This window comes from Nerophis ophidion, linkage group LG07 (genome assembly GCF_033978795.1).
Source record: "Nerophis ophidion isolate RoL-2023_Sa linkage group LG07, RoL_Noph_v1.0, whole genome shotgun sequence".
Classification (NCBI taxonomy): Eukaryota; Metazoa; Chordata; class Actinopteri; order Syngnathiformes; family Syngnathidae; genus Nerophis; species Nerophis ophidion.
In genome coordinates, this window is record NC_084617.1 from 4,875,695 (window position 1) to 4,902,382 (window position 26,688).

General features: G+C 39.0%; 1 protein-coding gene across 3 annotated transcripts in view; it reads right to left on the bottom strand.

The window, feature by feature from the left end:
* col5a3a (collagen, type V, alpha 3a) overlaps positions 1-26,688 on the bottom strand; it is a 266,668-nt gene that overhangs the window by 3,629 nt on the left and 236,351 nt on the right. For all 3 annotated transcript variants that reach the window (XM_061905224.1, XM_061905223.1, XM_061905225.1), the window contains 15 exons: positions 25,508-25,561; positions 21,528-21,581; positions 21,398-21,451; positions 21,275-21,328; positions 21,095-21,202; positions 20,941-20,994; positions 20,800-20,853; positions 20,679-20,733; positions 18,042-18,094; positions 17,891-17,944; positions 15,239-15,274; positions 13,748-13,801; positions 7,451-7,730; positions 7,276-7,388; positions 3,152-3,220 (listed from right to left, as the gene is read on the bottom strand). In XM_061905224.1, coding sequence (XP_061761208.1) covers positions 3,152-3,220; positions 7,276-7,388; positions 7,451-7,730; positions 13,748-13,801; positions 15,239-15,274; positions 17,891-17,944; positions 18,042-18,094; positions 20,679-20,733; positions 20,800-20,853; positions 20,941-20,994; positions 21,095-21,202; positions 21,275-21,328; positions 21,398-21,451; positions 21,528-21,581; positions 25,508-25,561 — 1,146 coding nt within the window. The remainder of the gene's footprint in view (positions 1-3,151; positions 3,221-7,275; positions 7,389-7,450; positions 7,731-13,747; positions 13,802-15,238; positions 15,275-17,890; positions 17,945-18,041; positions 18,095-20,678; positions 20,734-20,799; positions 20,854-20,940; positions 20,995-21,094; positions 21,203-21,274; positions 21,329-21,397; positions 21,452-21,527; positions 21,582-25,507; positions 25,562-26,688) is intronic.

Genomic DNA, 26,688 nt, shown 5'->3' on the forward strand with positions numbered 1-26,688 from the left:
ATTCACTGTACAAACATACATACACACATACATGTACATATACATTCACTGTACAAACATACATACACACATACATGTACATATACATTCACTGTACAAACATACATACACACATACATGTACATATACATTCACTATACAAACATACATACACACATACATGTACATATACATTCACTGTACAAACATACATATACACATACATGTACATATACATTCACTATACAAACATACATACACACATACATGTACATATACATTCACTGTACAAACATACATATACACATACATGTACGTATACATTCACTGTACAAACATAAATATACACATACATGTACATATACATTCACTGTACAAACATACATATACACATACATGTACATATACATTCACTGTACAAACATACATATACACATACATTCGCCGTACAAACATACATATACACATACATGTACATTCAGTGTACAAACATAAATATACACATACATTCACTGTACAAACATACATATACACAAACATTCACTGTACAAACATACATATACACATACATGTACATATACATTCACTGTACATACATATACACATACATGTACATATGCATTCACTGTACAAACATACATATACACAAACATGTACATATACATTCACTGTACAACATACATATACACATACATGTACATATACATTCACTGTACAAACATACATTTACACATACATTCACTGTACAAACATACAAATACACATACATGTACATATCCATTCACTGTACAAACATACATACACACATACATGTACATATACATTCACTGTACAAACATACATACACACATACATGTACATATACATTCACTGTACAAACATACATACACACATACATGTACATATACATTCACTATACAAACATACATACACACATACATGTACATATACATTCACTGTACAAACATACATATACACATACATGTACATATACAATCACTGTACAAACATACATATACACATACATGTACATATACAATCACTGTACACATACATATACATGTACATATAAAATCACTGTACAAACATACATATACACATACATGTACATATACATTCACTGTACAAACATACATATACACATACATGTACATACACATTCACTGTACGAACATACATATACACATACATATACATTCACTGTACAAACATACAAATACACATACATGTACATATACATTCACTGTACAAACATACATATACACATACATGTACATATGCATCCACTGTACAAACATACATATACACATACATGTACATATACATTCACTGTACAAACATACATATACACATACATGTACATATACATTCACTGTACAAACATACATGTACACATACATGTACATATACATTCACTGTACAAACGTACATATACACATACATGTACATATGCATCCACTGTACAAACATACATATACACATACATGTACATACACAATCACTGTACAAACATACATATACACATACATGTACATATACATTCACTGTACAAACATACATATACACATACATGTACATATACATTCACTGTACAAACATACATATACACATACATGTACATATACAATCACTGTACAAACATACATATACACATACATGTACATATACAATCACTGTACACATACATATACATGTACATATAAAATCACTGTACAAACATACATATACACATACATGTACATATACATTCACTGTACAAACATACATATACACATACATACACATTCACTGTACGAACATACATATACACATACATGTACATATACATTCACTGTACAAACATACATATACACATACATGTACATATACATTCACTGTACAAACATACATATACACATACATGTACATATACATTCACTGTACAAACATACATATACACATATATGTACATATACAATCACTGTACAAACATACATATACACATACATGTACATATACAATCACTGTACACATACATATACATGTACATATAAAATCACTGTACAAACATACATATACACATACATGTACATATACATTCACTGTACAAACATACATATACACATACATACACATTCACTGTACGAACATACATATACACATACATATACATTCACTGTACAAACATACATATACACATACATGTACATATACATTCACTGTACAAACATACATATACACATACATGTACATATACATTCACTGTACAAACATACATATACACATACATGTACATAAAAAAACACTGTACAAACATACATATACACATACATATAGATACATAAATACACTCATGCACATAATCAAGTTTCATCAAACACATATTAACGTTGTTGCCTTAGGGTAAACTGGGTAACACACGGCACACAGACAAAGCTTAACCTATTTTTACTATAACAATCTACAAGGTTAATGTAGTCTGCTATTTTAAGTCATTTTACAGGTAAACACAAATCTTTTACATGTTTAGTGTTAGCATGCTAATGCTAAATGTTGGCTTTTCCAGCTGTTTTTGCAGATTGTTTAAAAAGGGTAAGTAAAGATTGATTCTCTTTAGAGGTGGCGACTTGTCCAGGGTGTACACTGCCTTCCGCCCGATTGTAGCTGAGATAGGCACCAGCGCCCCCCGAAACCCCTAAGGGAATATGCGGTAGAAAATGGATGGATGGATAGATGTATGGTACATTTATACAATATTACTGTACATACTAATGAGTATTCATCCATCCCTCCATTTTCTACCGCTTGTCCCTTTTGGGGTTGTAGGGGGTGCTGGAGCCTATCTCAGTTACAATGGGGCGGAAGGCGAAGTACACCCTGGACAAGTCACCACCTCATCACAAACTAATATTATTATTGATAATAATGACAATAATAATATGTGAAAATGTGGTGTTGCATAAAGTGAAACTGATAGAAAACTGCAAAATAATGGGGCCAAAGAAAGTTGTGAGTGACAGCATTCGATAAAGAAGGTGAGAATCACTCGAGTCGTATAAAGAATTCATCATCCTCTATGCCAACATGAAAGATGTATTCACTCTCTAATTATGCTTCACTAACGCTCAAAAGTGTGTACTTAGTGAGCAGGGACAGGAGTTAGAAGTCGAGCGAGGACATGATGGGCGTGTACCTGTTTGCCTTTCCTGTATCCACTGTACCAACTTCCTGGCTTCTCCTTGCTCCAGGCTGCCAGCTTCACCTGCACACACGTCAGCAGACGTTTGAGATGTTTGCCGAACAAAAGCCTCTTATTGCCAGGGATTAGATCAGAAACCGTAAGTCCATCCAGGTTGGGTCGCGGGGGCAGCAGCCTAAGCAGGGAAGCCCAGACTTTCCTCTCCCCAGCCACTTCGTCCAGCTCTTCCCGGGGGATCCTGAGGCGTTCCCAGGCCAGCCGGGAGACATAGTCTTCCCAACGTGTCCTGGGTCTTCCCCGTGGCATCCTACTGGTCGGACGTGCCCGAAGTGGCATCCTGACCAGATGCCCGAACCACCTCATCTCGCTCCTTTCCATGTGGAGGAAGAGTAGTGGCTTTACTTTGAGTTCCTCCCGGATGGCAGAGCTTCTCATCCTATCTCTAAGGGAGAGACCCAAACTCATTTCGGCCACTTGTACCCGTGATCTTATCCTTTCGGTCATGACCCAAAGCTCATGACCATAGGTGATGATGGGAACGTAGATGGACCGGTAAATTGAGAGCTTTGCCTTCCGGCTCAGCTCCTTCTTCACCACAATAGAACGATACAGCGTCCGCATTACTGAAGACGCCGCACCGATCCGCCTGTCGATCTCACCATCCACTCTTCCCTCACTTGTGAACAAGACTCCGAGGTACTTGAACTCCTCCACTTGGGGCAGGGTCTCCTCCCCAACCCGGAGATGGCACTCCACCCTTTTCCGGGCGAGAACCATGGACTCGGTCTTGGAGGTACTGATTCTCGTCCCACTCGCTTCACACTCGGCTGTGAACCAATCCAGTGAGAGCTGAAGATCCTGGCCAGATGAAGCCATCAGGACCACATCATCGGCAAAAAGCAGAGACCTAATCCAGCAGCCACCAAACCAGATCCCCTCAACGCCTTGACTGCGCCTAGAAGATCTGTCCATAAAAGTTATGAACCGAATGGATGACAAAGGTCAGCCTTGGCGGAGTCCAACCCTCACTGGAAACGTGTCCGACTTACTGCCGGCGATGCGGAACAAGCTCTGACACTGATCGTACAGGGAGCGGACCGCCACAATCAGACAGTCCGATACCCCATACTCTCTGAGCACTCCCCACAGGACTTCCCGAGGGACACGGTCCAATGCCTTCTCCAAGTCCACAAAGCACATGTATCAGAGACTGACCGTTTTAATCTTCTAGTCAGGATCCAGACATGTGTCTCCACCTTTTTCCGGGCGAGAACCATAGACTCGGACTTGGAGGTGCTGATTCTCATCCCAGTCGCTTCACACTCGGCTGCGAACCGATCCAGTGAGAGCTGAAAATCCTGGCCAGATGAAGCCATCAGGACCACATCATCTGCAAAAGCAGAGACCTAATCCTACAGCCACCAAACCAGATCCCTTCAACGCTTTGACTGCGCCTAGAAATTCTGTCCATAAAAGTTATGAACCGAATGGGTGACAAAGGACAGCCTTGGTGGAGTCCAACCCTCACTGGAAACGTGTCCGACTTACTCCCGACAATGCGGACCAAGTTCTGGCACTGATCATACAGGGAGCGGACTGCCACAATCAGACAGTCCGATACCCCATACTCTCTGAGAACTCCCCACAAGACTTCCCGAGGGACACGGTCCAATGCCTTCTCCAAGTCCACGAAGCACACGTATCAGACACTGACCGTTTCAATCTTCTTGTCAGGATCCAGACATGTGTCTCCACCCATTTCCGGGCAAAAACCATGAACTCGGACTTTGAGGTGCTCATTCTCATCCCGGTTGCTTCACACTCGGCTGCAAACCGAACCAGTGAGAGCTGAAAATCCTAGCCAGATGAAGCCATCACCAAACCAGATCCCCTCAACGCCTTGACTGCGCCTAGAAATTCTGTCCATAAAAGTTATGAACAGAATCGGTGACAAAGGACAGCCTTGGCGGAGTCCAACCCTCACTGGAAACGTGTCCGACTTACTGCCAGCAATGCGGACCAAGTTCTGACACTGATCATACAGAGAGCGGACCGCCACAATCAGACAGTCCGATACCCCATACTCTCTGAACACTCCCCACGGGACTTCCCGTGGGACATGGTCCAATGCCTTCTCCAAGTCCACGAAGCACACGTATCAGAGACTGACTGTTTCAATCTTCTTGTCAGGATCCAGACATGTGTCTCCACCTTTTTCCGGGCGAGAACCATAGACTCGGACTTGGAGGTGCTGATTCTCATCCCAGTCGCTTCACACTCGGTTGCGAACCGATCCAGTGAGAGCTGAAAATCCTAGCCAGATGAAGCCATCACCAAACCAGATCCCCTCAACGCCTCGACTGTGCCTAGAAATTCTGCCCATAAAAGTTATGAACAGAATCGGTGACAAAAGGCAGCCTTGGCGGAGTCCAACCCTCACTGGAAACGTCTCCGACTTACTGCCGGCAATGCGGACCAAGCTCTGACACTGATAGTACCGAGAGCAGACCGCCACAATAAGACAGTCTGTTACCCCATACTCTCTGAGAACTCCCCACAGGACTTCCCGAGGGACACGGTGTAATGCCTTCTCCAAGTCCACAAAGCACATGTTTCAGAGACTGACCGTTTCAATCTTCTTGTCAGGATCCAGACATGTGTCTCCATCCATTTCCGGGCAAAAACCATGGACTCGGACTTTGAGGTGCTCATTCTCATCCCGGTTCCTTCACACTCGGCTGCGAACCGATCCAGTGAGAGCTGAAGGTCCCGGCCAGATGAAGCCATCAGGACCACATCATCGGCAAAAAGCATAAACCTAATCCTTCAGCCACCAAACCGGATCCCTTTAACGCTTTGACTGTGCCTAGAAATTCTGCCCATAAAAGTTATGAACAGAATCGGTGACAAAGGACAGCCTTGGCGGAGTCCAACCCTGACTGGAAACGTGTCCGACTTACTGCCGGCAATGCGGACCAAGTTCTGACACTGATCATACAGGGAGCGGACCGCCACAATCAGACAGTCTGATACCCCATACTCTCTGAGCACTCCCCACAGGACTTCCCTAAGGGACACGGTGGAATGCCTTCTCCAAGTCCACAAAGCACATGTATCAGAGACTGACCGTTTCAATCTTCTTGTCAGGATCCAGGCATGTGTCTCCACCTTTTTCCGGGCGAGAACCATAGACTCGGAATTGGAGTTGCTGATTCTCATCCGAGTCGCTTCACACTCGGCTGCGAACCGATCCAGTGAGAGCTGAAGATCCTGGCCAGATGAAGCCATCAGGACCACATCGTCTGAAAAAGCATAGACCTAATCCTACAGCCACCAACCCGGATCCCCTCAAAGCCCTGACTGCGGTTAGGAATCCTGTCCATAAAGGTTGTGGACAGAATGGGTGACAAAGGGCAACCTTGGTGGAGTCCAACCCTCACTGGAAACGTGTCCGACTTACTGCGGACCAAGCTCTGAGACTGATCGTACAGGGAGTGGACCGCCACAATCAGACAGTCCGATACCCCATACTCTCTGAGAACTCCCCACAGGACTTCCCGAGGGACACGGTCCAATGCCTTCTCCAAGTCCACGAAGCACACGTATCAGAGACTGACCGTTTCAATCTTCTTGTCAGGATCCAAACATGTGTCTCCACCTTTTTCCGGATGAGAACAATTGGCCTCAAACTTGGAGGTGATGATTCTCATCCCCACTGGCTTCACACTCGACTGCGAACCGATCCAGTGAGAGCAGAAGAACCTGGCCAGATGAATCCATCAGGACCACATCTTCTGAAAAAGCAGAGACCTAATCCTACAGCCACCAACCCGGATCCCCTCAAAGCCCTGACTGCGGTTAGGAATCCTGTCCATAAAGGTTGTGGACAGAATGGGTGACAAAGGGCAACCTTGGGGGAGTCCAACCCTCACTGGAAACGTGTCCGACTTACTGCCGGCAATGCGGACCAAGCTCTGACACTGATCATACAGGGAGCGGACCGCCACAATCAGACAGTCCGATACCCCAAACTCTCTGAGCACTCCCCACAGGACTTCCCGAGGGACACGGTCCAATGCCTTCACCAAGTCCACGAAGCACACGTATCAGAGACTAACCGTTTCAATCTTCTTGTCAGGATCCAGACATGTGTCTCCTCCAGCTGTGAAGTTGCAGTGCACCTTAACGGCGTCCCGGTTGCATCCTTGGTTGGGGTCGATCCAGTAGTCTCCTACAAGTCAGGCACAGTCAGCATTACGGTCAACCCTTAGTAGCTTCTCGGCGCTTGCTCACCATCTTTGAAGTCGGGTTGAACCATCATCAGCTCCTTGCAAGTCCGGGCGGGGCTCTCGAACGTCCCCAGCGGCCTCCTCATGAGCTCCACCTCGGTTTTCATGGAGGAAAGTGTGGCAAACACTTCCTCCATGCCGTCGTCTCCTTCTCCTTGAGGCTGGTCAGCTTGAAGGAAGTCTTCCATGTTGATCTCAAACTCGTGGCCGCCGTTGAGGTTGCGTCTTTTCTTCTTCCTGCCCTCCCTGAGGGGCAACGGTTGGACCGCCGTGGCAGCGCGTCCCTGTGGGACAAATATGTTGGAACTGCTTGAGGCTAGGACACAGGTGTCAAAGTCAAGGCCCGGGGGACCAAATCCTGGCCCGCCGCAAGATTTTATGTGGCTCACGAAAGCCCGGGAAATAATTTGGGTTGATAAAATGCTTACTTGTGTTGTTTTGAAAATGTTGATTTCTATTTCTTGTTAGGGACCGAATGTCCCTTTGGGACAGAGGACCCTGTTGTATTTCTAAGGTTTTATTATTATTATACCGCCACCTGTTTGAGCTGTAATTTGACCCCCTTAACATGCATCAAAACTCACCAAGTTTAACACACACATCAAGACTAAGCAATAAATTAAACCCAAAACTCAAAATTGCGCTCTAGCGCCCCCTAGGAATAAAACACAGACAAAACTGCGTGTAACTTCCGTTAGGAATGTCGTAGAGACATGAAACAAAAACCTCTATGTAGGTCTGACTTAGACCTAGATTTCATACACTGACACCCTTCAGCAAAAATCAACAGGAAGTTGGCAAAAACCCCTTCAAAACAAAAGTTTCCTAGAAAATGTCATTTTTGCCTCTTTGAGCTGTAATTTGACCCCCTTAAAATGATTCAAAACTCACCAAACTCGACATACACATCAGGACTGGTAAAAATTGCAATCTAATAAAATACATTTGAAAAAAACTTAAAATAGCGCTATAGCACCCCCTAGGAATAAAACGCTGACAAAACTGCTCTTGGGAAGAAAACACAGACAAAACTGCTTGTAACTTCCAGTAGGAATGTCGTAGAGACATGAAACAAAAACTCCATGTAGTTCTCACTTAGACCTACATTTCATTCTTTGACACCCTTCAGCAAAAATCAACAGGAAGTTGGCAAAAACCCCTTCAAAACAAAAGTTTCCTAGAAAATGTCATTTTTGCCTCTTTGAGCTGTAATTTGACTCCCTTAAAATGCTTCAAAACTCACCAAACTCGACACACACATCAGGACTGGTGAAAATTGCAATCTAATAAAATACATTTTAAAAAAACTTAAAATTGCGCTATAGCACCCCCTAGGAATAAAACGGTGACAAAACTGCTCTTAGGAAGAAAACACAGACAAAACTGCTTGTAACTTCCAGTAAGAATGTCGTAGAGACATGAAACTAAAAGTCCATGTAGTTCTCACTTAGACCTACATTTCATTCATTGACACCCTTCAGCAAATCAACAGGAAGTTGGCAAAAACCCCTTCAAAACAAAAGTTTCCTAAAAAATGTCATTTTTGCCTCTTTGAGCTGTAATTTAACCCCCTTAAAATGCTTCCAAACTCACCAAACTCGACACTCACATCAGGACTGGTAAAAATTGCAATCCAATAAAATAAATAAAAAAAAAACTTAAAATTGCGCTATAGCGCCCCCTAGGAATAAAACACAGACAAAACTGCTCTTGGGAAGAAAACACAGACAAAACTGCTTGTAACTTCCGTTAGGAATGTCGTAGAGACATGAAACAAAAAACTCCATGTAGTTCTCACTTAGACCTACATTTCTTCATTGACAGCCTTCAGCAAAAATCAACAGGAAGTTGGCAAAAACCCCTTCAAAACAAAAGTTTCCTAAAAAATTTCATTTTTGCCTCTTTGAGCTGTAATTTGACCCCAGTAAAATGCTTCAAAACTCACCAAACTCGACACACACATCAGGGCTGGTAAAAATTGGAATCTAATAGAATAAATAAAAAAATACTTAAAATAGCGCTATAGCGCCCCCTAGGAATATAACACTGACAAAACTGCTCCTGGGAAGAAAACACAGACAAAACTGTTTGTAACTTCCGTTAGGAATGTCGTAGAGACATGAAACAAAAACTCCATGTAGTTCTCACTTAGACCTACATTTCATTCATTGACACCCTTCAGGAAAAATCAACAGGGAAGTTGGCAAAAACCCCTTCAAAACAAAAGTTTCCTAAAAGATGTCATTTTTGACTCTTTGAGCTGTAATTTGACCCCCTTAAAATGCTTCAAAACTCACCAAACTGGACACACACATCAGGGCTGGTAAAAATTGCAATCCAATAAAATAAATTAAAAAAAAACTTAAAATTGCGCTATAGCGCCCCCTAGGAATAAAACACAGACAAAACTGCTCTTGGGAAGAAAACACAGACAAAACTGCTTGTAACTTCAGGAAGGAATGTCTTACAGACATGAAACAAACACTCTATGTAGTTCTAACTTAGACCTACATTTCATTCATTGACACCCTTCAGCAAAAATCAACAGGAAGTTGGCAAAAACCCCTTCAAAACAAAAGTTTCCTAGAAAATGTCATTTTTGCCTCTTTGAGCTGTAATTTGACCCCCTTAAAATGCTTCAAAACTCACCAAACTCGCCACACACTTCAGGACTGGTAAAAATTGCAATCTAATAAAATAAATTTTTAAAAAAATTGAAATTGCGCTATAGCGCCCCCTAGGAATAAAACACTGACAAAACTGCTTTTGGGAAGAAAACACAGACAAAACTGCTTGTAACTTCCGGTAGGAATGTCGTAGGGACATGAAACAAAAACTCCATGTAGTTCTCACTTAGACCTACATTTCATTCATTGACACCCTTCAGCAAAAATCAACAGGGAAGTTGGCAAAAACCCCTTCAAAACAAAAGTTTCCTAAAAAATGTCATTTTTGCCTCTTTGAGCTGTAATTTGACCCCCTTAAAATGCTTCAAAACTCACCAAACTCGACACACACATCAGGGCTGGTAAAAATTGCAATCCAATAAAATAAATTAAAAAAAATTAAAATTGCGCTATAGCGCCCCCTAGGAATAAAACACAGACAAAACTGCTCTTGGGAAGAAAACACAGACAAAACTGCTTGTAACTTCAGGTAGGAATGTCTTACAGACATGAAACAAACACTCTATGTAGTTCTAACTTAGACCTACATTTCATTCATTGACACCCTTCAGCAAAAATCAACAGGAAGTTGGCAAAAAACCCTTCAAAACAAAAGTTTCCTAAAAAATGTCATTTTTGCCTCTTTGAGCTGTAATTTGACCCCCTTAAAATGCTTCAAAACTCACCAAACTCGACACACATCAGGACTGGTAAAAATTGCAATCTAATAAAATAAATTAAAACAAAAATTCAAATTGCGCTACAGCGCCCCCTAAGAATAAAACACTGACAAAACTGCTCCTGGGAAGAAAACACAGACAAAACTGCTTGTAACTTCCAGTAGGAATGTCGTAGAGACATGAAACTAAAACTCCATGTAGTTCTCACTTAGACCTACATTTCATTCATTGACACCCTTCAGCAAAAATCAACAGCAAGTTAATGTGTTACCACTGTGTTACATCATCTTTTCTTTTAACTGTGGGATGTTCCTTATAAGTGTTTGATGAGCATTCCTCAACTTTATCAGTATTTACAGCCACCTTTCCCAACTTCTTTGTCACGTGTTGCTGGCATCAAATTCTAAAATTAATGATTATTTGCAACAAAAAAAATGTTTATCAGTTTGAAAATCAAATATGTTGTCTTTGTAGCATATTCAACTGAATATGGCTTGAAAAGGATTTGCAAGTCATTGTATTCTGTTTATATTTACATCTAACACCATTTCCCAACTCATATGGAAACGGGGGTTGTATTATTATTATTATTATTATTATTATTATTACTATTATAATTCTGCTGACTGAGTTTTTGAGCGTAAAATCAACTTCGGTGCCGGTTTTTTTACATATACAGTAAGACACTAGCACATTTAAAAACATAAACAAAAAAAAACATTAAAACAATATTTTACGGTAAAATAAAAACAACAACTAGCAGCTCTGATGCTTGAATTTTATCCATTAAAAACAGTGGTTTTGTTTCTCCATTCCATTTATACTTTTTTTAGATTCTGTAAAAAAAAAACAACAACCTGCTTTTACTGTAAAATTTTAGTGACTGAGCTGCCAGTTTTTAAAGTAACATTTTAATATTATTTTTGCAACTTATGTAATATGGAATAAGCGATAGGAAATAGATGGATATATATATATATATATATATATATATATATATATATATATATATATATATATATATATATATATATTAATAAACATATATAAATATATATATGTATATTTATAAATATATGTATATATATTTATAAATATATATATGTATATTTATAAATATATGTATATATATGTATATATATATATATATATATATATTTATAGATATATGTATATAAATATATATATCCATCCATATATATATATATATATATATATACATATTTATATTTATAAATATATATATATAAATAAATATATACATCCATCCATCCATATATTTTTATATATATATATATATATATATATATATATATATACATATATATTTATAAATATATATATATATAAATAAATAAATATATACATATATATATACATATATATATATATATACATATATATACATATATATACATATATATATTTATTAATATATATATATATAAATAAATATATATATCCATATATGTATATATATATATATATATATATATATATATATATATATATATATATATACATATATACATTTATAAATATATATATATATATATATATAAATAAATATATATATCCATCCATATATATATATATATATATATATATATATACATATTTATATTTATAAATATATATATATAAATAAATATATATATCCATCCATCCATATATTTATATATATATATATATATATATATATACATATATATTTATAAATATATATATAAATAAATAAATATATACATATATATATATATACATATATATATATACACATATATATATATAAATAAATATATATATCCATATATGTATATATATATATATATATATATATATATACATATATATATTTATAAATATATATATATATATATATATATATATATATAAATAAATATATATATCCATCCATATATATATATATATATACATACATATTTATATTTATAAATATATATATATATAAATATATATATATCCATCCATCCATATATTTATATATATATATATATATATATATATACACACATATATATTTATAAATATATATATATATATATATAAATATATATATATACATATATATATACATATATATATATATATACATATATATACATATATATATTTATTAATATATATATATATAAATAAATATATATATCCATATATATATATATATATATATATATATATATATATATATATATATATATATATATATATATATGTATGTATGTATATGCTAGTGCATATGCAAAATGGCATTATTGGCTTTATTTAGACAAAAAATCTTAGGGTACATTGAACATATGTTTATTTTTGCAATTTAGTCCTTAAATAAAATAGTGAACATACTAGACAACTTGTCTTTTAGTAGTAAGTAAACAAACAAAGGCTCCTAATTAGTCTGCTGACATATGCAGTAACATATTATGTCATTTATACACCTATTATTTTGTACACATTATTAGGGACAAACTGTAAAAAAAAATATTATAAATGTACTTGTTCATTTACTGTTAATATCTGCTTATTCTGTCTTTTAACATGTTCTATCTACACTTCTGTTAAAATGTAATAATCACTTATTCTTCTTTTGTTTGATAGTTTTGCATGATAGTTACAGGATCAAACATTGGTCATATTCAAAGTCCTCATGTGTCCGGGGACATATTTCCTGAGTTTATAAACATAATATACATATTTTAAAAAATGAAAGAAGATGTTGTGATGCCAAAAAATATGGACGTAATTATAGTAATATCGACTAAATACGCTCCTGTACTCGGTATCATTACAGTGGATGTTAGGCGTAGATCCCCCAATGGCGTTTGTTTACATTTTGACTCCGGTGAGCTACCTGTGGCGTTCTGGTACTTTTCAGAGGCGGTATAGTACCGAATATGATTCATTAGTACACCCCTGGGCTGGAACAAAGCTACTCACTGGGGGTCCTGGGGGGCCAGCACGGCCTGGGTCACCTCTGGGACCTACGGTGCCCTGGGGAGCAGAGAAGGACAACATTTTCGTGTCAATCACGCGTTTAAGCCCGTGAACACCTGTGAAGCAAATAGTTCAGGGGTCACCAACACGGTGCCGGCGGGCACCAGGTGGCCCGTAAGGACCAGATGAGTCGCCCGATGGCCTGTTCAAAAAATAGCTCAAATAGCAGCACTTACCAGTGAGCTGCCTCTATTTTTTGAATTGTATTTATTTACTAGCAAGCTGGTCTCGCTTTGCTTGACATTTTTAATTCTAAGAGAGACAAAACTCAAATAGAATTTGAAAATCCAAGAAAATATTTTAAAGACTTGGTCTTCACTTGTTTAAATAAATTCTTTTTTTTTTTTTTTACTTTGCTTCTTATAACTTTCAGAAAGACAATTTTAGAGAAAAAATACAACCTTAAACATGATTTTAGGATTTTTAAACACATATACCTTTTTACCTTTTAAATTCCTTCCTCTTCTTTCCTGACAATTTAAATCAATGTTCAAGTATTTTATTAAAGAATAATACATATTTTTTTAATTAATTCTTCATTTTAGTTTCTATTTTTTCGACGAAGAATTCATCCATCAATCCATCCATTTTCTACCGCTTATTCCCTTTTGGGGTCGCGGGGGGTGCTGGCGCCTATCTCAGCTACAATCGGGCGGAAGGCGGGGTACACCATGGACAAGTCGCCACCTTATCGCAGGATATTTGTGAAATAGTTCTTCAAACTCATGATTAAAATTAAAAAAAAAATATTCTGGCAAATCTAGAAAATCTGTCAAATCTAATTTAAATCTTATTTCAAAGTATTTTGAATTTCTTTTAAAACTTTTGTTCTGGAAAATCTAGAAGAAATAATGATTTGTTTTTGTTAGAAATATAGCTTGGTCCAATTTGTTATATATTCTAACAAAGTGCAGATTGGATTTTAACCTATTTAAAACATGTCATCAAAATGCTAAAATTAATCTTAATCAGGAAAAATGACTAATGATGTTCCATAAATTCTTTTTTAAATTTTTTTCAAAAAGATTCGAATTAGCTAGTTTTCCTCTTCATTTTTTTCCGTAAAATTTTGAATTTTAAAGAGTCGAAACTGAAGATAAACTATGTTTGAAAATTTAATTTTCGTTTTTTTCCTGTTTTCTCCTCTTTTAAACTAGTTGTTTTCATCATTTATTCTCTACAAAAAAACCTTCCGTAAAAGGAAAAAAAAAATGTACGACGGAATGGCAGACAGAAATACCCATTTTTAAAATATATATATAGATTTATTTATTAAAAGTAAATTGAGCAAATTGGCTATTTCCAGCAATGTATTTAAGTGTGTATCAAACTGGTAGCCCTTTACATTAATCCGTACCCAAGAAGTAGCTCTTGCTTTCAAAAAGGTTGGTGACCCCTGGACTAGATAATAGGACCTCTCGGGTCTATACTCACCGTGTCTCCCTTGGATCCTTTCTCTCCACCGGCACCCTAAAAGAAAAGAGGAAATAAGATAGTAAAGCTATAAAAAAGGAGAAAATGAACACTGAATAAGATATATTCTTTAAATAAACCCATTGGAAGAATTCAGGTATCTCCTATAGCTCACACGGTAAAAGATGTACTCATTAAAAGAATGAGAATACAAACAATAAAACCAGGTTAATATAAAGATAAAAGGACACTGGTGATATATATATATGAAATAAAAATGATAAATTTGCAGACTGCGGAGTTGCTGTTCAAAGTTGTATTAAACCTCCTAATAACTGTTGGAACAAACTTCCTCCTCGAGTGTTAATTCATTGCTGCTTAAAAACTAAAGCACTTCTTACTGTTCATATTAGTAATAGTAAATAATATCATCCATCAAGCCATCTTCTTCCGCTTATCCGAGGTCAGGTCGCGGGGACAGCAGCCTAAGCCTCTCCCAGGCCACTTCGTCCAGCTCCTCCCGAGGCGTTCCCGGGCCAGCCGGCAGACATAGTCCTCCCAACGTGTCCTGGGTAGGCGTACGGGTGGCATCCTGACCAGATGCCTGAACCAACCACATCTGGCTCCTCTCCATGTGGAGGAGCAGCGGCTTTACTTTGAGTTCCTCCCGGATGGCAGAGCTTCTCATCCTATATCTAAAGGAAAGACCCAAACTCATTTCGGCCTCTTGTACCCGTGATCTTGTCCTTTCGGTCATGACCCAAAGCTCATGACCATAGGTGAGGACGGGAACGTAGATGGACCGGTAAATTGAGAGCTTTGCCTTCCGGCTCAGCTCCTTTTTCACCACAACGGATCGATACAGCGTCCGGATTACTGAAGACGCCGCCTGTCGATCTCACCATCCACTCTTCAATCACTCGTGAACAAGACTCCGAGGTACTTGAACTCCTCCACTTGGGGCAGGGTCTCCTCCCCAACCCGGAGATGGCACTCCACCCTTTATATATATACACACATACATATATATATACATATATATATATATATATGTATGTATACACCTTACAACAGTTGTAATAAAAGATGCAACCTATGCTTTAAAGAGAAACTGTTTATTATATATCACCCAGACCTGTCATCCCTCAACAAGCGCAGTGTAATCATTTCAACATGCCGCCACGGACGGAAACACCTCCCAGGTAACACATGAGCCAATCCCCACACTCCTACGCCTGCCTGTACCCACCCACTCTGTGCTCTATATAAACCATGGTATGTGAATGCTTCCATTAAAATCTCTTGATGATTGAGGGAACCCTCATGAAACAGTTCTGTAGAGATGAAGTAGTCTTGTGATTTTTTCCCACACATACATATTGCGCTCTACCACGGTATCGAGCACTATTCTCTGGATATATATATATATATGGAACCAGCTAGAGTCCAATCCATAGTGGATCCAACATAATAGTGTGAGAGTCCAGTCCATAGTGGATCTAACATAGTAGTGAAAGTCCAGTCCATAGTGGATCTGACATAATAGTGAGAGTCCAGTCCATAGTGGATCCAACATAGTAGTGTGAGAGTCCAGTTCAAAGTGGATCTAACATAATAGTGAGAGTTCAGTCCATAGTGGATCTAACATAATAGTGTGAGAGTCCAGTCCATAGTGGATCTAACATAATAGTGAGAGTCCAGTCCATAGTGGATCTAACATAATAGTGTGAGAGTCCAGTCCATAGTGGATCTAACATAATAGTGTGAGAGTCCAGTCCATTGTGGATCTAACATAATAGTGTGAGAGTCCAGTCCATAGTGGATCTAACATAATAGTGAGAGTCCAGTCCATAGTGGATCTAACATAATAGTGAGAGTCCAGTCCATAGTGGATCTAACATAGTAGTGAAAGTCCAGTCCATAGTGGATCTAACATAATAGTGAGAGTCCAGTCCATAGTGGATCTAACATAATAGTGGGAGTCCAGTCCATAGTGGATCTAACATAATAGTGTGAGAGTCCAGTCGATAGTGGATCTAACATAATAGTGTGAGATCTAGTATTGTAATATTGATATATATATATATATCAATATTACAATACTAGATCCTTCCTTTAAAAACAAGTGGTTGAAGTAAGTAGCAGTGTACTTCATGACATATCAGTATCATTATTAATGATAATAGTATTTTATAATAATAAACAATAAAAACACTAATATTATCAATGTACTACTAATGATAATTGGACCACAGTAATTAATATCTACTTCTACTACTGAAAATAATGAATTATATATCAACAATATTTGCCTCCTTTAAAAATATAACAAGTGGTTCAACCAGATGTGTGCTATAACAGACACATAACAATTGTACACACACATTTTTGTATTGTATTCTAATATCTTACTTTAAGGAAGTACAGTATCATTTTTTTTGTGGAAATTTTTTCCTAAAAAGTATGTGAAAGCATTAAATAATTATTCCATTTGTACTGCGGACAAAGCAGAAAAGTCTTAGAGAAAACAAAAATAATTCCATTAAAATAAATAAACAATAATACTTGACCGCCCCAACAGACACCTGGCACTCTCTGCAGTTGAGTAAATAAATGCCATTGCTGGCTATATGAGGAAGTAACAATATTAATAGAACTGGGAGTGTAACCTACCGACAGACCAGGTGGTCCCGGTGGACCAATGGGACCAGGTGTGCCGGAACCTCCCTATAAATAATATAAGGAGAAGCATTTAAAGGCTGGTATTTCAGTAATATTTATCAATCAATCAATTATTAATATTTAACGTTGCATTCATTCCCACCTCATCTCCTTTAGGCCCCTGTGCACCGTTGCTTCCAGGCAGGCCGCGGTCACCTGTTAGAATAATTACGTGTAAGTTATCACACAACTCTAATGCTTAAAAGGTCGTGGCTATGGTGACTATCAATTGTGCTGAAGTTGTACTTTTCTATCCGTGCAAAGGGACAACCGGCAATCAGAGATTGTGTTTGTGTCCGGGAAGATCGAGTACCGTGACGCAGACGGAGCAGAGACAGGGTGATATCACGAGTGTCGGCACATTTCCGTTTCTGAACAATCATATATTGTGTCCAACTGGGGTTGGAACCAGGGACCTCCAAAATAAATATTAATCAATCAATGTTTATTTATACAGCCCGAAATCACAAGTGTCTCAAAGGGCTGCACAAGTTACAACGACATCCTCGGTTCAGCGCCCACATAAGGGTAAGGAATTACTCACAACCCAGGGATGTCAGTGTGAATGACTACGAGAAACCTTGGAGAGGACCTGCAAATGTGGGTGACCGGATGCAATGGACGTCGGGTCTTGTCTAACATAATAGTGAGAGTCCAGTCCATAGTGGATCTAACATAATAGTGTGAGAGTCCAGTCCATAGTGGATCTAACATAATAATGTGGGAGTCCAGGCCATAGTGGATCCAACATAATGGTGAGAGTCCAGTCCATAGTGGATCTAACATAATAATGTGGGAGACCAGGCCATAGTGGATCCAACATAATGGTGAGAGTCCAGTCCATAGTGGATCTAACATAATAGTGAGAGTCCAGTCCATAGTGGATCTAACATAACAGTGTGAGAGTCCAGTCCATAGTGGATCTAACATAGTAGTGAGAGTCCAGTCCATAGTGGATCTAACATAATAGTGAGAGTCCAGTTCATACTGGATCTAACATAATAGTGAGAGTCCAGTCCATAGTGGATCCAACATAGTAGTGAGAGTCCAGTCCATAGTGGATCTAACATAATAGTGAGAGTCCAGTCCATAGTGGATCCAACATAGTAGTGAGAGTCCAGTCCATAGTGGATCTAACATAATAGTGAGAGTCCAGTTCATACTGGATCTAACATAATAGTGAGAGTCCAGTCCATAGTGGATCCAACATAGTAGTGAGAGTCCAGTCCATAGTGGATCTAACATAATAGTGAGAGTCCAGTCCATAGTGGATCCAACATAGTAGTGAGAGTCCAGTCCATAGTGGATCTAACACAATAGTGACAGTCCAGTCCATAGTGGATCTACAATAATAGGGAGATTCCAGTCCATAGTGGATCTAACATAATAGTGAGAGTCCAGTCCCTAGTGGATCTAACATAGTAGTGAGAGTCCAGTCCATAGTGGATCCAACACAATAGTGACAGTCCAGTCCATAGTGGATCTACAATAATAGGGAGAGTCCAGTCCATAGTGGATCCAACATAGTTGTGAGAGTCCAGTCCATAGTGAAACTAACATAATAGTGACAGTCCAGTCCAGAGTGGATCTTACATAATAGTGACAGTCCAGTCCATCGTGGATCTAACATAATAGTGAGAGTCCAGTCCATAATGGATCCAACATAATAGTGAGAGTCCAGTCCATAGTGGATCTAACGTAATAGTGAGAGTCCAGTCCATAGTGGATCAAATACAATAGTGAGAGTCCAGTCCATAGTGGATCTAACATAATAGTGTGAAAGTCCAGTTCATAGTGGATCCAACATAATGGTGAGAGTCCAGTCCATAGTGGATCCAACATAGTAGTGAGAGTCCAGTCCATAGTGGATCTAACACAATAGTGACAGTCCAGTCCATAGTGGATCTACAATAATAGTGAGAGTCCAGTCCATAGTGGATCTAACATAATAGTGTGAGTCCAGTCCATAGTGGATCTAACATAATAGTGAGAGTCCAGTCCATAGTGGATCTAACATAATAGTGTGAGAGTCCAGTCCGTAGTCGATCTAACATAATAGAGTGAGAGTCCAGTTCATAGTAGATCTAACATAATAGTGAGAGTCCAGTCCATAGTGGATCTAACATAAAAGTTTGAGAGTCCAGTCCATAGTGGGTCTAACGTAATAGTGAGAGTCCAGTCCATAGTGGATCTAACATAGTAGTGAGAGTCCAGTCCATAGTGGATCTAACATAATAGTGAGAGTCCAGTCCATAATGGATTTAACATAATAGTGAGAGTCCAGTCCATAGTGGATCTAACATAATAGTGAGAGTCCAGTCCATAGTGGATCTAACATAATAGAGTGAGAGTCCAGTCCATAGTGGGTCTAACATAATAGTGACTGTCCAGTCCATAGTGGATCAAACATAATGGTGAGAGTCCAGTCCATTGTGGATCTAACATAATAGTGAGAGAGTCCAGTCCATAGTGGATCTGGCATAATAGTGTGAGAGTCCAGTCCATAGTGGATCCAACATAATGATGAGAGTCCAGTCCATAGTGGATCTAATATAATAGTGAGAGTCCAGTCCAAATAGCGGAGCACGTGGGTCTGGACCTTAGAGCGTGGCGGCAGATTGTAACTGAGTGTGCAGCCCCAAACGTCTCTCCTCATTGAGCCAAATTGAACCTTGTCTCTGCATGATTCCTTGCTTCTTGTCTGTTTAAAAGATGTCATCAGTGTTTGAACCTGACACACCTTTCTCTCCAGGCTCTCCCGGGGAGCCAACGAGGCCAAGCAACCCGCCGTGACCCTGCAGACAGACTCGCAGTTATTAAACCTCTACTCCAGGACTTAGGCTGATCCATTTGATGCGTACTTTTTCTCCCTGTAGTCCGGTATCCCCTTTAAACCCGGGTAGTCCCGGTGGTCCCTGTTAACAAAAGCAACAGTCTCAATTATGAAGCTTCTGAAGGATATTTAAATACGATTTGACACCTGTTTCTGTTCACTTGCTTACCAATGGTCCAGGTGGTCCGGTTTTTCCCGGTTCACCAGTTAAGCCTTGCTCGCCCTGGAGATTAAACAAATAACCGCCTAATTGCATGATGTAATAGGATTGGTACCACATGTGGCGGAGTATCAGAAACCAGATTCGGTCTTATAGTACTGACCGAAGGGCCTGGGATTCCTCGAAACCCCTCTTGTCCGGGCCTCCCTGGCTGTCCTTGTGGTCCCACAGGGCCTGTCCGTCCCACTGGACCCAGAGTGCCGGTTTCTCCCTGGCGAGGTACAAACACGACGGTGACCGTGACTAAAAACATGCTCATGAGGATGAATTCCGCCGTCCGAACCTTGTCGCCTTTCTTTCCTTGCTTCCCTTCACTCCCTGCAGCACCCACGTGTCCCTAAGATCCCAGAACATAGTCATAAAAAACTACGTGCACCCGGAGTCAAGTACAAGTTTTTAGCCTCACTCTGCGTCCAGGTGGTCCTGCAGGACCTGGCTCTCCCGAGGCTCCGGGGGGTCCCTTCAGGAGATAAGGAAATAATTTTAATTCATTGAAAAATATTTGTATGCCCAACCCAAGAGTCGGAACAACTCACAGCTTTGCCAGGTTCTCCGTTATCACCCTTAGGTCCTGGTCCACCATCTTCACCCTGAATGATGTAAATATGTTAAAGTTCTGTAAGAAACACTTTTAGTAGTTGTATTTTTCGGACTTTGGGGCGCACTTAAAACCCTTTCGTTTTCTCAAAACTCGACAGTGCGCCTTATAACCCGGTGCGCCTAATGTATGGAACGTCAGAGTTAGTTGTTAACGAACCCCAAGATGCAGAGAAGTAGGCAGGCATTGAGTAAACATGGTTCAATAAAAATAATAGAACAAGAACAAACAAAAGGGTACTAACACAAAGCGGATAGGAAACTAAGAGAGCTAGCATGGGAGCTAGAAAAGAAAAGGAGCTTAGCATGGAAGCTAGCAAAATCACAAAAAGGGCCTAGCGTGGAAGCTGGCGGGTAGTGAGCAGGATAACAGAAATCGTACTTGGAATATGAGAACAAACTGGAAGCAGGGAACAAAAAACAGTAAGCTACAAACATCTAACGAATATAGCTTACCGCTACGCTGCAAAGACACGACACGGCGCGACAATACTGAAGCGACATGCGATACGTGACAATAATCCAGCCCTCGACTGGAGGACAAAACAGTTTCAAATAGGAGTGGGCTGATTGACACCAGGTGTGGCCAGGTGCCAATCAGCCACAGCTGAGGGGAAAAAACGCTCAGGGAGAAACACAGGAAACAGACAAAATAAGAGCGCTGAAAGGAACTAAAAACAGGAAATACTAAACAAACACAGAGGAAAAACTAAAACACAAACGAGATGTCAGTGGCAAGCCTGACATGGAATAATTCTGGCTGTGCTTACCGACCTCAAAGCTATTCGATTTTGTACATGGTGTATTGAAAAGTGTGACGAGTAGATGGCAGTCACACATAAGAAATATGACGCCAATAAAAGCCTGGGATTAAAGGTCTCACCTTTTCTCCGACAAACATGTTGCCAAACTGCAACATTTTTTCTTTCATCAGGTACAATACCCAGCAATATATTTGGAGGAAAAAAGGTGAGGTCTTTAATCCCAGGAACACCATCCCTACCGTCAAGCATGGTGGTGGTAGTATTATGCTCCGGGCCTGTTTTGCTGCCAATGGAACTGGTGCTTTAAATGGGAGAATGAAAAAGGAGGATTACTTCCTAATTCTTCAGGACAAGCTAAAATCATCAGCCCGAAGGTTGGGTCTTGGGTGAAGTTGTCAAAGCATGGATTGTGAGGTTTGTTTTCCCGGAAGGCAAAGGAAAGTTGGCACGGGCAAGGACATCATTTATTTTAACTTTTAATAAAATGAACAAACAAAAGGCGCGCACAATGGAGGAGAACAAACTTGACTAATGCAAACAAATATTAGCACAAAAGCAATTAACTATGAACACGAAACAAAAACACTTACTGTGGTATGGCATGAACTATAATAAACAGGAATCTCGTGGGTAGCAGAGGTAGTATGGATGGATAGATAGATAGATAGGATAATGTCACCAGGACAAACAACAGAAACAGACCGGCTTAAATAGCAGTGACATGGATAATGTCACCAGGACGAACAACAGAAACAGACCGGCTTAAATAGCAGTGACATAGATAATGTCACCAGGACAAACAACAGAAACAGACCGGCTTAAATAGCAGTGACATGGATAATGTCACCAGGACGAACAACAGAAACAGACTGGCTTAAATAGCAGTGACATGGATAATGTCACCAGGACCAACAACAGAAACAGACTGGCTTAAATAGCAGTGACATGATCAGTGAAAACAGGTGCGTGACTCGACAGGTGAAAACTAATGGGTTGGTATGGTGACAAAAAAAACAACAAAAGTGCACAAAGGGTCCAAAAACAAAACCGAACATGACTAAAAAAAAAAACATGATCACACAGACATGACAGCAGTTGGGTGTTCCAACAGGACGATGAGCCCAAACTAGTTTGTATATCGATATACATATCGATATACAAACTAAGAGAGCTAGCATGGGAGCTAGAAAACAAAAGGAGCTTAGCATGGAAGCTAGCAAAAACACAAAAAGGGCCTAGCGTGGAAGCTGGCGGGTAGTGAGCAGGAAAACAGAAGTCGTACTTGTAATATGAGAACAAACTGGAAGCAGGGAACAAAAAACAGTAAGCTACGAACATCTAACGAATATAACGATATATCGAGGGTTTGTCTCTGTGCGATATAGAAAATGACTATACGGTGATATTGGAGTATACGTTACACTGCAGGCATTCCTCACGCTTTCTTGTCTCTGCTTCTCACCGAGACATAAAACAAGCGCACCTTCTCAAATACGTCACATACGTATACGCACTCGCGGAGCAGAGAAGTAGCGGCACGGGTAACGTTAGCTGTGGTGCGAGTGGTAATATCAATCAATCAATCAATGTTTACTCATATAGCCCTAAATCACTAGTGTCTCAAAGGGCCGCACAAACCACTACGACATCCTCGGTAGGCCCACATAAGGGCAAGGAAAAACTCACACCCAGTGGGACGTCGGTGACAATGATGACTATGAGAACCTTGGAGAGGAGGAAAGCAATGGATGTCGAGCGGGTCTAACATGATACTGTGAAAGTTCAATCCATAATGGATCCAACACAGTCGCGAGAGTCCAGTCCAAAGCGGATCCGACACAGCAGCGAGAGTCCCGTTCACAGGAAACCATCCCAAGCGGAGGCGGATCAGCAGCCGATACACAGGCGAGCAGTACATGGCCACCGGATTGGACAAGGGAGAGTGGGACATAGGAGAAAAAGAAAAGAAACGGCAGATCAACTGGTCTAAAAAGGGAGTCTACAAGAGAATACAAGAGAAATAAGGTGTGAATCTGGTCACAAATGAAGGAAGAATTAATTTCTAAGGAAAACAGCAGGGGGTCCATCGTCTGGCGGTGGTTTGGCTCCAAGCGGGAAGATGTTGAACGGCCAACCGTAATTTGTCAAGTGCGGGGCAAAAGCGTTGCTACAAAAAGTAGCATTACTTCGAATATGTAGCATCATTTTAAAAGTCACCTGCTAGAGAATGAAGAGTGCTTACTCTGCATGTCAACATCTCCGGTCGCTGCCACACCAACAAAATGCCGAGGCAACCATTTCCACATCAACACTTTCTTTTTTCCTTTTCTTTTACATTGACAATGTTAATAATAATAGTAACGGATTAGATTTATATCGCGCTTTTCTATTATTAGATACTCGAAGTGGGAACCCATCATTCATTCACACAGAGGTGGTGGTTTGGCTTCAAGCGGGAAGATGTTGAACGGCCAACCGTAATTTGTCAAGTGCGGGGCAAAAGCGTTGCTACAAAACGTAGCATTACTTCGAATATGTAGCATCATTTCAAAAGTCACCTGCTAGAGAATGAAGAGTGCTTACTCTGCATGTCAACATCTCCGGTCGCTGCCACACCAACAAAATGCCGAGGCAACCATTTCCACATCAACACTTTCTTTTTTCCTTTTCTTTTACTTTGACAATATTAATAATATTAATAATGGATTAAATTTATATCACGCTGTTTTATTATTAGATACTCAAAGTGCTCACGGAGAAGTGGGAACCCATCATTCATTCACACAGAGGTGGTGGTAAGCTACATCTACAGCCACAGCTGCCCTGGAGTAGACTGACGGCAGACTACAGCTCCTTTGACCACCACCAATCATTCATTCATCATTCATTCAAAGGTGTGAGCGGGGGCAAAGGGTGAAGTGTCCTGCCCAAGGGCACAACGGCAGCGATTTGGATGTCAATAGGCGGGGAGCGAACCTGCAACCCTCAGGTTTCTGGCACGGCCGCTCTACCCACTACGCCATGCCGCCCCGTTGTTGTTGTTTTTTCTGACAATACACAAACTCGGTCTGCAAACGGCACTCGGGCCGCACGTTTGAAACCCCTGGTTTAAGCAGTGCAGTAAAAACAAGTCATTTTTTCTTTAGGATACTTACACTAACTCCAGCTTCTCCACGGGGCCCCACGTCTCCTGGGAATCCATCCGGACCCTTCGGGATGTAAATGAGTCGATGGTTAATATAGAGCAGGGGTCATCAACCTTTTGGAAAGCAAGAGCTACTTCTTGGGTACTGATTAATGCCAAGGGCTACCAGTTTGATACACACTTAAATACATTGCCAGAAATAGCCAATTTGCTCAATTTACCTTTAATAAATAAATCTATATATATATATATATATAAATGGGTATTTCTGTCTGTCATTCCGTGGTACTTTTACGGAAGGTTTTTGAGAATAAATGATGAAAAAAACACTTATTTGAACGGTTTAAAAGAGGAGAAAACTGGAAAAAAATGAAATTTAATTTTGAAACATAATTTATCTTCAGTTTCGACTCTTTAAAATTCAAAATTCTGTCAAAAAAAAGCTAATTCGAATATTTTTGAAAAAAAATAAAAAAATTTATGGAACATCATTAGTAATTTTTCCTGATTAAGATTAATTTTAGAATGTTGATGACATTTTTTAAATAGGTTAAAATCCAATCTGCACTTTGTTAGAATATATAACAAATTGGATCAAGCTATATTTCTAACAAAGACAAATCATTATTTCTTCTAGATTTTCCAGAACAAAAATTTTAAAAGAAATTCCAAAAACTTTGAAATTAGATTTAAATTTGATTCTACAGATTTTTTAGATTTGCCAGAATAATTTTTGGGAATTTTAATCATAATAAGTTTGAAGAAATATTTCACAAATATTCTTCGTCGAAAAAACAGAAGCTAAAATGAAGAATTACATTAAAATGTATTTATTATTCTTTACAATAATAATAAAAAAAATACTTGAACATTGATTTAAATTGTCAAGAAAGAAGAGGAAGGAAGTTAAAAGGTAAAAAGGTATATGTGTTTAAAAATCCTAAAATAATTTTTAAGGTTGTATTTTTTCCCTAAAATAAATGATGAAAAAAACACTTTGAACGGTTTAAAAGAGGAGAAAACAGGAAAAAATTAAAATTCCATTTTTAAACATAGTTTATCTTCAATTTCGTCTCTAAAATTCAAAATTCTACTGAAAAAAAGAAGAGGAAAAAGTACCTAATTTGAATCTTTTTGAAAACATTTAAAAAATAATTAATGGAACATCATTAGTAATTTTTCCTGATTAAG